The sequence below is a fragment of the Lithobates pipiens genome, unplaced genomic scaffold (assembly GCF_037356315.1).
Source record: "Lithobates pipiens isolate NorthernLeopardFrog02 unplaced genomic scaffold, aLitPip1_a1.2 Scaffold_30, whole genome shotgun sequence".
NCBI lineage: Eukaryota > Metazoa > Chordata > Amphibia > Anura > Ranidae > Lithobates > Lithobates pipiens.
The window spans coordinates 32,521,230-32,534,969 of NW_027507791.1; the positions used below are offsets into that span (position 1 = coordinate 32,521,230).

At 45.5% G+C, this 13,740-nt stretch overlaps 1 protein-coding gene across 1 annotated transcript in view; it reads left to right on the forward strand.

Annotated features, from left to right (window-relative positions):
• Positions 1-5,618: 5,618 nt before the first annotated feature.
• The window catches only part of LOC143942155 (m7GpppN-mRNA hydrolase NUDT17-like), an 11,369-nt gene continuing 3,247 nt past the window's right edge, over positions 5,619-13,740 (forward strand). The window contains exon 1 of the mRNA XM_077463416.1: positions 5,619-5,693. Within this exon, the coding sequence (XP_077319542.1) occupies positions 5,619-5,693 (75 nt within the window). The remainder of the gene's footprint in view (positions 5,694-13,740) is intronic.

The following is a 13,740-nucleotide window of genomic DNA, read 5'->3' on the forward strand; positions in this document are numbered from 1 at the left end:
TGCCACTTATATAGGGACAATGGGGCGGTGTCACATGGGTTGATGTCACATGGGTTGGTCACATGGGTTGATGGGGGCGGGGTCACCATGTGACATCAACCCATGTGACCAACCCATGTGACATCAACCCATGTGACACCGCCCCATTGTCCCTATATAAGTGGCAGCGGAGCGCGTCCCTGGCATTGTGGCCGGAGAGCTCGTCGAGTCAACATCTCCAGGAGAAGAAGAAGGAGAAGAATGGAAGGCGGTGGCGGCGACGGCGGCGACAGAAGACCGGGCCACCGCCTCTAAAAGAGCTATAAGAAGGCGCGGTGGCCCGGCAGAAGAACCGAAGAGGGGGACAAGACCCCCGAAGTCGGAAGAAGAGGCCGGCGGCGAGGAAGAAAGCCGGACTCCTCCGCTAGCAAAAGAGCTACAAGAGATAGCGGAGGAGTCCGGCGAGAAGACCCCCGAAGACGGAAGACCCCCGGAGCTGTGCAATAAAATATTTTTTCCCTGTGTTGTGTTTTTTTTTGTACTTTATTTCACAGGTGAATGGGTAGGGGTACATTGTACCCCATACTCATTCACATAGGGTGGGGGGCCGGTATCCGGGGGCCCCCTTATTAAAGGGGCTCCCGGATTCCGATAAGCCCCCCGCCCGCAGACCCCGACAACCAACGGCCAGGGTTGTCGGGAAGAGGCCCTTGTCCTCATCGACATGGGGACAAGGTGCTTTGGGGTGGGGGGGCCGCAAGCCCCCCCTCCCCCAAGGCACCCCCCCCCATGTTGAGGGCACGCGGCCTGGTACGGCTCAGGAGGGGGGGGCGCCCGCTCGTCCCCACCCCTTTCCTGGCCGGCCGGGTAGCGTGCTCGGATAAGGGTCTGGTGTGGATCTAGGGGGGACCCCCACGCCGTTTTTTCGGCGTAGGGGGGTTCCCCTTGGAATCCATACCAGACCTAAGGGCCTGGTATGCTCTCGGAGGGGGAACCCACGCAAATTTTTTTTCAGAAATTTGGCGTGGAGTGCCCTCTTGAGAGCTGATAATTCTGTCAGAGTCGCCTCCGTATAGACGGAGATCCGACTTGGAGGCGATCTCCATTGAAATCAATGGGTACCGGTCGCCTACAAGTCGGATAGAAGTAGTACAGGAACCTTTTCTGAAGTCGGAGCGACTTCAGTAGTGTGCATTAAGACGGCTCTCATTCACTTACATTGCTTTTTAAATGTTGTCCGACCTGAGGCGACCTGAGGCGACTAGGGGCGACCTGAAGTCGGATCAGGAGTTGCCCCTGTGTGAACGGACTCTCAAAGGTGTACAGACCCGAGAACTCAGCACAGGGATGGTGGGAACCTCTTATAATGGGCACAGCGGGTGTACAGACTCAGGAACTCAGCACAGGGATGGTGGGAACCTCTTATAATGGGCACAGCGGGTGTACAGACTCTGGAACTCAGCACAGGGATGGTGGGAACCCCTCATAATGGGCACAGCGGGTGTACAGACCCCGTAACTCGGCACGGGGATGTGGGAACCCCTCATAATGGGCACAGCGGGTGTACAGACCCGGGAACTCAGCACAGTGATGGTGGGAACCCCTCATAATGGGCACAGCGGGTGTACAGACCTGAGAACTCCGCACAGGGATGGTGGGAAACACCTCATAATGGGCACAGCGGGTGTACAGACCCGGGAACTCGGCACAGGGATGGTGGGAACCTCTTATAATGGGCACAGCAGGTGTACAGACCCGGGAACTCAGCACAGGGATGGTGTGAATCCCTCATAATGGGCACAGCGGGTGTACAGACCCGGGAACTCAACACAGGGATCGTGGGAACCTCTTATAATGGGCACAGCGGGTGTACAGATCCGGGAACTCTGCACTGGGATAGTGGGAACCCCTCATAATGGGCACAGCAGGTGTACAGACCCGGGAACTCAGCACAGGGATGGTGTGAATCCCTCATAATGGGCACAGCGGGTGTACAGACCTGGGAACTCAGCACAGGGATGGTGGGAATCCCTCATAATGGGCACAGCGGGTATAGAGACCCGGGAACTCGGCACAGGGATGGTGGGAACCCCTCATAAGGGGCACAGCAGGTGTACAGACCCGAGAACTCAGCACAGGGATGGTGGGAACCCCTCATAAGGGGCACAGCAGGTGTACAGACCCCGTAACTCAGCACAGGGATGGTGGGAACCCCTCATAATGGGCACAGCGGGTGTACAGACCCGGGAACTCAGCACAGGGATGGTGGGAACCCCTCATAATGGGCACAGCGGGTGTACAGACCCGGGAACTCGGCACAGGGAGGGTGGGAACCCCTCATAAGGGGCACAGCAGGTGTACAGACCCGGGAACTCAGCACAGGGATCGTGGGAACCTCTTATAATGGGCACAGCGGGTGTACAGACCTGAGAACTCAGCACAGGGATGGTGGGAACCCCTCATAATGGGCACAGCGGGTATAGAGACCTGGGAACTCGGCACAGGGATGGTGGGAACCCCTCATAAGGGGCACAGCGGGTGTACAGACCCCGTAACTCAGCACGGGGATGGTGGGAACCCCTCATAATGGGCACAGCGGGAGTACAGACCCGGGAACTCAACACAGGGATGGTGGGAAACCCAAAAATTGACAAGGCTCCCATAAGGCATTGGAGCTTGACCTGCACTGCATGAGTTCAGCAATCAGTACCAGGATGCAGTGTGGGGATGGAGGGGGGAGGGGCAGAGCATGTAGTTTGTGAGGGTATCAGGTATTATATCTACACACTGATCAGAGCAGAAGATAAAACTGATACTTGGTTGTGTTTTTCAGCAGCTTTCCTTCTGAGAACGAGATCCTGACTTCTTTATATAGAACAATAGATGGCCTGGTTTTTCAAAGGACAAATTGATTCTATTTTTATATTGAGGGCTGCGGTGTAATAGCTCTTTCCTCACAGCGGCGACGTTTCCGTAATCCGCCTGGCGTCTCAGGAAGATCGTCCGGTAATACGATATGAGATGTGTTTCCCATCACTAGAAAATTACCCCAACATCAGCGACCTTGAGCACCGACGCAACACCACCCCCCCCCCCCCACTCGCAGAAACACGAGCGGCTATTCCTGTAAGAGGAGAAGGCAACCACCGACTCATTCGCTGATCCATCTACTGCAGAGAGCGATCAACTAGATTCTACCATTCCAAATGGTGTCTGGAGGGAAAGATTTCTGCCACTTGTGTTTTGGAGATGTGGAAGAACTAAGAATATAATAATGATGCATATCTGGTTACACTGCCAGTTTACACAGCCATATTTAGTGCCGCTTTCACGTTAATAGAGCCATATGCGGTGTTGGCTCCAGTTTACACAGCCATATCTGGGGCCGCTTTTTATTTTACAGGGCCATATCTCACACTGCTTTGACTTTACAGAGTCATATATGGTGTCATTTACAGTTTACAGGCCCAAATCTGAGGCCACCCCCACTTTACAAAGCCATATCTGCTTATGCTTCAAGATTACCCACCCATATCTGTTGCTGTTTTCACTTTACAGAGCCATATCTGATGCTGCTTGCAGTTTACAGTCACATCTGTGCCCTTTACACGTCACAGAGCTATAACTGGTTTCACTTCCAGTTTAAACTGCCATATTCAGTGCCACTTTCACTTTGCAGAGCCATATCTGGTACCCTTTCACTCCACGGAGCTATATCTGGCTTCACTTCCAGTTTAAACTGCCATATTTGGTGCCACTTTCACTTTGCAGAGCCATATCTGGTACCCTTTCACTCCACGGAGCTATATCTGGCTTCACTTCCAGTTTAAACTGCCATATTTGGTGCCACTTTCACTTTACAGAGCCATATCTGGTGACCTTTCCACTTCACAAAGCCATAATCGGGTGCAGCTTCCAGTATACAGTCATATCTTGTGCGCTTTCCACTTCACAGAACCATAACTGGTGCCCCTTCCACTTCACAGAGCTATATCTGGTTTCATTTCGAGTTTAAACAGCCATATTTGGTGCCACTTTCACTTTACAAAGCCAAATCTGATGCTGCTTCCAGGTTTAGTCACATCTGTGCCATTTCCCCTTCACAAAGCTGTAACTGGTTTTACTTCCAGTTTAAATTGCCATATTTGGTGCCAATTTCACTTTACAGATCCATATCTGGTGCCCCTTCCACTTCACAGAGCCATATCTGGTGCCCCTTCCACTTCACAGAGCCATATTGGGTGCTGCTTCCAGTTTAGTCATATCTTGTGCTCTTTCCACTTCACAGAGCCATATTGGGTGCCCCTTCCACTTCAGAGCTATATCTGGTTTCACTTTGAGTTTAAAGCGGTAGTAAACCCGCACATTTTTTTTTTCTTTAAACCTGCAAAGCAAAAGGCATAATGAGCTAGTATGCACCGCATACTAGCTCATTATGAAATACTTACCTTAGAACGAGGCCCCGACATCTGGCCCGATCCACGCCGAGGGAGCTGACATGCTCCCTCGGCGTTTCTTCCGTGTATCGCGGCTCCGGCGCTGTGAGTGGCCGGAGCCGCGATATCGTCACTCCCGCGCATGCGCGCGGGAGATTTCAGTCCGGCCGCTGCCGGATTTTGACGGCGAGAAACCCCTTGTGCGCATGCGCCGCTGCAGTCAGCGGCGCATACCGAGGGGAATATCTTCTAAACCGTACAGGTTTAGGAGATATTTTTTTTACCTACAGGTAAGCCTTATTATAGGCTTTCCTGTAGGTAAAAGTTAAAAATGTGGGTATACAACCACTTTAAACAGCCATATTTGGTGCCGCTTTCACTTTACAAAGCCATATCTGATGCTGCTTCCAGTTTAATCACATCTGTGCTATAACTGGTTTTACTTCCAGTTTAAACTTCCATATTTTATGCCAATTTCACTTTACAGAGCCATATCTGGTGCCCCTTCCACTTCACAGAGCCATATCGGGTGCGGCTTCCAGTTTACAGTTATATCGTGTGTTCTTTTCACTTCACAGAGCCATAACTGGTTGCCCCTTCCACTTAACAGAGATATATATCTGGTTTCACTTGCAGTTTAAACTTTCATATTTGGTGCCACTTTCACTTTACAGAGCCATATCTGATGCTGCTTCCAGTTTAGTCACATCTGTGCCATTTCCCCTTCGCAGGGCTATAACTGGTTTTACTTCCAGTTTAAACTGCCATATTTGATGCCAATTTCACTTTGCAGAGCCATATCATAGTTACGTGGTAGGTGAGGTTGAAAAAAGACACAGGTCCAAACTATGTGTGTGATTATATGTCAGTATTACCTGGTGCCCCTTCCACTTCACAGAGCCATATTGGGTGCTACTTCCAGTTTACAGTTATAGCTTGAGCTCTTTTCACTTCACAGAGTCAGAATTCGTGCCCTTTCCTCTTCACAGAGATATAACTGGTTTCACTTTGAGTTTAAACGGCCATATTTGGTGCCACTTTCACTTTACAGAGCCATATCTGGTGCCCCTTCCACTTCACAGAGCCATTATCAGGTACGGCTTCCTGTTTACAGTTATATCTTGTGCTCTTTTCACTTCACAGAGCCATGACTGGTGCCCCTTCCACTTCACAGAGATATATCTGGTTTCACTTGCAGTTTAAATGGCCATATTTGGTGCCACTTTCACTTTACAGAACCATATCTGGTGCCCCTTCCACTTCACAGAGCCATATCAGGTGCGGCTTCCAGTTTAGTTATATCTTGTGCTTTTTTCACTTCACAGAGCCATAACTGGTGCCCTTCCACTTCAGAGATATATGTGGTTTCACTTTCAGTTTAAACTGCCATATTTGGTGCCGCTTTCACTTAACAGAGCCATATCTGGTGCCCCTTTCACTTAACAGAGCCATATCTGGTGCCCCTTCCACTTCACAGTGCCATATCTGGTGCCCCTTCCACTTCACAGAGCCATATCGGGTGCGGCTTCCAGTCTACAGTTATATCTTGTGCTTTTTTCACTTCACAGAGCCATAACTGGTGCCCCTTCCACTTCAGAGATATATGTGGTTTCACTTGCAGTTTAAACTGCCATATTTGGTGCCGCTTTCACTTAACAGAGCCATATCTGGTGCCCCTTCCACTTCACAGTGCCATATCGGGTGCGGCTTCCAGTTTACAGTTATATCTTGTGCTCTTTTCACTTCACAGAGCCATAACTGGTGCCCCTTCCACTTCACAGAGCTATATCTGGTTTCACTTGCAGTTTAAACGGCCGTATTTGGTGCCGCTTTCACTTTACAGAACCATATCTGGTGCCCCTTCCACTTCACAGAGCCATATCAGGTGCGGCTTCCAGTTTAGTTATATATTGTGCTCTTTTCACTTCACAAAGCTGTATCTGGTTTCACTTGCAGTTTAAAGTGCCATATTTGGTGCCGCTTTCACTTTACAAAGCCATATCTGGTGCCCCTTCCACTTCACAGAGCCATAACTGGTGCCCCTTCCACCCCAGAGATATATGTGGTTTCACTTGCAGTTTAAAGTGCCATATTTGGTGCCACTTTCACTTCACAGAGCCATATCGGGTGCAGCTTCCAGTCTGCAGTTATATCTTGTGCTTTTTTCACTTTACAGAGCCATAACTGGTGCCCCTTCCACTTCAGAGATATATGTGGTTTCACTTGCAGTTCAAACGGCCATATTTGATGCCGCTTTCACTTAACAGAGCCATATCTGGTGCCCCTTCCACTTCACAGTGCCATATCGGGTGCGGCTTCCAGTTTACAGTTATATCTTGTGCTCTTTTCACTTCACAGTGCCATATCTGGTGCTCCTTCCACTTCACAGAGATATATCTGGTTTCACTTTCAGTTTAAACCGCCATATTTAGTGCCGCTTTCACTTTACTGCTTCCAGTTTACAGGTCACATCACGTGCGCTTTCCACTTCACAAAGCTGTATCTGGTTTTCACTTCCAGTTTAAACGGCCATATTTGGTGCCGCTTTCATTTCACAGAAGCAAATCTGGTGTCGTTTTCTTCTGCTAGTATTTACAATTCAGACATTTTCTGTTAGGAGGGTCCATGTTTTCGGCTCACACTAGGAAATCTAGAAAACCTGCCACAGGAGGCTCTACTGTACATTCCCTCTTTTACATTTTGCGGCTTCAGTTCTTGGCATCCCGAACTTGGAGCAAGCGTGCAGGCAAATAGATTTAAGGGGAAATCGTACTCTCTGGGGGCCAGTGACGGTTGGGGGGGGGCGGCTGATTGCACTTAGCACACACAGCAGGGTCTGGACAGTATACAACTCAATTATATATTATTGGGGGGGTGGGGGGGAATTCACAAAGAATAAAAGTCACATGAAGAAATACAGGTTCTCTTTATAATATGCATACACCATGACTCTGCACTAAAACCTGAGCTTTTCCGTATCTGACAACTATTGATCAGCGATTGTTCTTTATGATAAAGATTATAAGGAATGAAGACAGTCAGCAGCGCCATCTTGTGGTAGAATCTGGAAGTGACAAAGTTGTATTTGAACTTATACCTATGCATCTGCATTGATGAGAGTCCATTTAAAAAAAAAAAAAAAATTAATCTGAAGATGCCCGCCTCTAACTCGCCATCTATGAATGACCCCTGATCACAGATCGGCCCCTTACTTCGATCAGCGGAGTCTCCTGGGACTTGCTGATCATGGAGTGCGCCGCCCCCCCCCCCCCCTCCGCAGAGGGCTTTGCAGGATTGCACAGGACGATGTACATGGATGCCCCCTCCTGGCAATTTTGCCCATGCACTGTAGGCGTCTTTCGGGTATAGCGTGGGTGTGAAGAGGTTAACTCCTTAAAGACCAGGCATTTTCTGGTAATTTTTGTTTACAAGTTAAAAATCGTTATTTTATTTTTTATTTTTTCTAGAAAATTACTTAGAACCCCAAAACATTGAAAATAAATAAATTAAAAGTATGAGCAGGACCCTGGGGAATAAAATGGCGATCGTTGCAACAGCATTTGCACAGCGGTTTTGAAAATTCAATTTTTGTGAAAAAAAAACAAAACATTTATATAAAAAAAAAAAACAAAAAAAACACACAACAAAAGAAACACAATATATACTCTATTTTTTTGGAAACTGCGAATAAATAGATACCGAACATGTCACGCTTTAAAATCTTGCACGTTCGTGGAATGGCAACAAACTATGGTACATAAACTCTATAGGCGATGCTTTCAAGAAATGTTTTTTTTTTTTTTTTTTTTTTACAGGTTACCAGTTCAGGGTTACAGAGGAAGTCTAGCGCTAGAATTATTGCTCTCGCTCTAACGTTCACGTGTGTGTTGTGCGAATACCGTTTACATACGCAACTTACGTATGCGTTCACTTCTGCGGGCGAGCTCGGAGGGATGGGAGCACTTTACTTTTTTTTTTATTATTTTTACACTGTCACTTTCATTTATTTTTTATTATTTATTTTTACACTGTCACTTTCATTTATATTTTTATTATTTTTTACACTGTCACTTTCATTTATTTTTACACTGTCACTTTCATTTATTTTTTTATTATTTTTACACTGTCAATTTTTTATTATTTATTTTTACACTGTCACTTTCATTTATTTTTTATTATTTATTTTTACACTGTCACTTTCATTTATATTTTTTATTATTTTTTACACTGTCAATTTCATTTATTTTTTATTATTTATTTTTACACTGTCACTTTCATTTATATTTTTATTATTTTTACACTGTCAATTTCATTTATTTTTTATTTTTACACTGTCACTTTCATTTATATTTTTATTATTTTTTACACTGTCAATTTCATTTATTTTGTTATTTTTTACACTGTCAATTTAATTTATTTTGTTATTTATTTTTACACTGTCACTTTCATTTTTTATTATTTATTTTTACACTGTCACTTTCATTTATTTTTTATTATTTATTTTTACACTGTCACTTTCATTTATTTTTTAATCACTTTTATTCCTATTATGAGGAATGTAAACATCTCTTGTAAAATGAATAAAGGGATGACAGGTCCTCTTTATGGAGAGATCCAGGGGGGTCAAAGAAGACTCCAAATCCATCTTTACCATTAAGGGCTGGTTCGTGACACAAAAAACACTCCAGATCCATTCCGGATGTTTTTCTTTCTTCCTGTTTTTTTTTTTTTTTTTCCCTCCTGTGTACTAGGGTCTGGTGCAATTTTGATGCGTTCCAGTGCATTTTATGCATTCTAGTACAGGAAAAATGCCGCATGTTCTACTTTTTAATTTTATGGAACTGGGATGCCCTGGAACTGACTGCACAACCTTGCCATGCATTTTTGATGCATAGAGGAGAGAGAAAAAAAAAAAAAAAACAACACAAAAAAAAAAAAAACACACACACGCGGTGGACTGCACGTAGTGTGAACTAGCTCTAAAAGCAGAAGCGATTATAAAAAAAAAAAAAAGTGTATAATTTTATATATATATATATATATATATATATATATACACACACACACACACACACACACACATCTATATATAATATATATATATATATATATATATATATATATATATATATATATACACACACACACCTATATATATATATATATATATATATATATATATATATATATATAGGAGTTGATCATTTGCTTTAACCCTAGCCTACAATGTACATCGGCACAATGGCACGGCTGGGCAAACGGGCGTAGAGGTACGTCCTTTAAATCGAGGCATAGTGGGGGGGGGGGGGGGGGGGGGGGTGGGGGGGGCCCTACGCATACTCCGAGTGTGCCCGCAGGACTCGATGTCCGCCAGGGGCCCGCAATCGTGTCACGGAGCGTCAGAATGGGGGGAGATGTAAACAAGGCATTTCGCTGTTCTCTGCCTAGCAACATAACGGTGGGGGGGGGGGGGAGGAGATCTACTGCTCCCTGTCATCGGGAGCAGTGACCTCATGTTCTAGTGAGCCCCCCCCCCCCCCCCCACACACACACACAGTTAGAATCACTCCCTAGGACATAGTTAACCCCTTGATTGCCCCCCTAAAGTCAACCCCTTCCCTGCCAGTGTCATTTATACAGTAATCAGTGCATTTTTTATAGAACTGATCGCTGTATAAAATGACAACGGTCCCAAAAGTGTTCAATCTGTCCACCAAAATATTGCAGTCATGAAAAAAAAAAAAAAAAAAAAACACATAATTATAATTAAAAAAAAATGCCATAAATCTATCCCCTATTTTGAAGACGCTATAACTTTTGCACAAACCAATCACTATACGCTTATTGTGATTTTTTTTTTTTTACCAAGAATATGTAGAAGAATATATAATCGGCCTAAAACGGAGAAAGAATTTTAATATGAGATAGAGATCTATATATATATATCTATATCTCTCTCTCTATATCTCTCTACATCTATCTATATATCTATATCTATCAAAAAGTAAAAAAAAAAAAAAAAAAAATAATAATAATAATATAGCTTTTTTCAAAATCGTCACTCTTTTTTGATTATAGCGCAAAAAATAAAAAACGTAGAACCGCAAAATACCACCAAAAGAAAGCTCTATTTGTGGGTTTTTGGGTACAATGTCGCACAACTGTGCAATTATCAGTTAAAGCGACGCAAAAAGTGCTCTGGTCAGGAAAGGGGGGGGGGGGGGGTAAATCCTTCTGGGGCAAGAGTGGTTGAAAAAAAAAAAAAAAAAAAACTGTTCACTTCCAGCCTGGACCAGAAGTGATGTCACATCGTGGCCCCCGTCCTCCCAAGGCCATGGATCAAAGACGATCTTAGTCCCAGTGATGGTGAACCTTGGCACCACCCAGATCTTTTCGGGAACTACATTTCCCATGATGCTCACCCCCCCATCAAATCATTCTCTGCAGCCATTACCCTTTTGTACCACCACCCCCTCTCCCTTTAGAATGTAAGCTCTACGAGCCGGGGGCCCTCCCGTACCTTTTGTATTGTACTGTAATTGTGTTGTCCCCCCCCTCCCCCATACATTGTAAAGCACTGTGTAAACTGCTGACGCTATATAAATCATGTATAATAATAATAAAATAATAATAATGCTCATGCACTCCGCAGTGTAGTGGAGCATCATGGGAACTGTAGTTCCAAAACATCAAACAATGCCACCCCCCCCCCTCCCAGAATCAAACCCCCCCAGAATCAAAAACACCCCCCCCCCCCCCCCCCCAGAATCAAACACCGTGCCCTCCCGTCCTCTGAAAACATTCCCATCAGGTAACATAAAAAGACTTTATTTAGCAGTTTTGGAACAATCTCTCTCTCACACACCGACCACCTTCTGATATCATCGCATTTCCTTCAGCCACCGCCGTGGCCTCTTGTCAGTAATCCAGCGCGGTCCAATGTTTTTCAATGGTGGATCCGTTATATTTAGGGCAATCGTCTGTACAGACCCGACCATCTTCCTCCCACAAGGGGGGGCGCAATATATACACCCCCCCCCCCCACACACTACCCCATCAATAAACAAAAACACAGCAAAACAAGAACATAAAAAAGGGGTTAAGAACAGAAAACGGATGCAGGGCGGTGATTGGGGGGGGATCTTTAGCGCCGTCTCCTGTCTGGACTTCTGCTCCTCCTCCGCCCACTTCTGCAAAAAAAAAAAAAAAAGGGGAAAAATAAAATAAAATTCAGAGCGGGTATTACTGGGCGTCAAAAGCCATTCATAACATTTCTCCTTAAACAAGGGAACCTGTCTCTAGTCCTAATGTAAGTCTGTCAGAAATTACACAGGGTCATTGACCTTCTGCCCCACCCAATGTGCCCTGCATTTGGCCACAAAGATCTAAGGCACTGAATCCCAAGAGAAGGTCACAGATTCTGCCCCCCCCCCCCCCCCCATTTGTCCTGGTGACTGTCACAAACAGAAGAGTAAAAAATCGAACAAGAATGGTCAGTTTTTAAAGCGATAGAAATAAAAAAAATAAAAAGGAAAATCTATAACAAAAAAAGAACATATATATAGTTACATAGTAAGTGAGGTTGAAAAAAAAAAAAAAAGACACAAAAGTCCAACCTATGTGTGTGATTATATGTCAGTGTGACATTGTATATCCCTGTATGTCGTGGTCGTTCAGGTACTTAATAATTTCTCAAAACTATCGATGCCCCCCCCCCCCCCCCACTGAGACCACCGCCTGTGGAAGGGAATTCCACATCCTTACCGCTCTTACAGTAAAGAACCCTCTACGTAGTTTAAGGTTAAACCTCTTTCTTCTAATTTTAATGAGTGGCTACGAGTCTGGTTAAACTCCCTTCTGTGAAAAACTTTCCTCCCTATTGTGGGGGTCACCAGTCCGGCATTTATATATTGTGGAGGTCACCAGTCCGGCATTTATATATTGTGGAGGTCACCAGTCCGGCATTTATATATTGTGGGGGTCCCCAGTCCGGCATTTATATATTGTGGGGGTCCCCAGTCCGGCATTTATATAATGAAATCATATCCCCTCTCGGGCGTCTCTTCTCCAGACAGAATAAGTTCAGAGCTCACAACCTTTCCTCATAACTAATATCCTCCAGACCCTTTATTAGCTTTGTTGCCCTTTCTTTGTAGTCGCTCCATTTCCAGCACATCCTTCCTGAGGACTGGAGCCCAGAACTGGACAGTATACTCCAGGTGCGGCCGGACCAGAGTCTTGTAGAGAGGAGAATTATTGTTTTATCTCTGGAGTTGATCCCCTTTTAATGCCAATATTCTGTTTGCTTTGTTAGCAGCAGCTTGGCATTGCTGAGCTCATCATCTACTAGGACCCCCAGGTCCTCCTCCATCCTAGATCTCCCCCCAGAGGTTCTCCCCGCAGTCTATAGATTGCATTCAGATTTTTGCCACCCAAATGCATTATTTTCACAATGGTCTACATCAGGGATCTGCAATTAGCGGACCTCCAGCTGTTGCAAAACTACAAGTCCCATCATGCCTCTGCCTCTGGGTGTCATGGTTGTGGCTGTCAGTGTCTTGCTATGCCTCATGGGACTTGTAGTTCTGCAACAGCTGGAGGTCCACTAATTGCATATCCCTGGTCTACATAGAGCTTCATTTGCCATGTAGTTGCCCCTCCCCCGATTAATTTGTTCAGATCTTCTTGGAAGGTTTCCACATCCTGCGGAGAAGTTATTGCCCTGCTTAGCTTAGTATCCTCCGCAAATACAGAGATTGAACTGTTTCCTCCATCCCTATCCTCCAGATCATCTATGAACAAATTAAACAGGATTGGTCCCAGCACAGAACCCTGGGGGACCCCACTACCCGACCATTCCGAGTACTCCCCATTTATCACCACCTTATGAACTCGCCCTTATAGCCAGCTTTCAATAATGCAGAGAACGCAATAAGGCCCCTTTCACACATGCGGGCATTACGTCCGTATTTCATCCATCTATCTGCAGATGAAATACGCACATACATGCATCCCTATGGGATAGCGCGTGTCTGCAGATGAACATCCGCTGACACCTGATATCATCCGTCTCCGCAATGGTTCCGATTCTGCAGACGGAGGAAAATCCTATTTTTCTATCCGTCTGCAGAGCAGATCGGATGAACACGGACAGACGGTCATCCGATCCCCATAGAGGAGAGCGGGGGGGGGGGGGATCAACGGAGTGATCCCCGCTGAGCAAGCGGATCAACCCGGATCCCTCCCTTGTGAAAAGGGGGCCTAAAGTAGGGACGAAAAAATGCCTTTACAAACACTTTAAAGAAATAAAAAATGTAACTTTCCA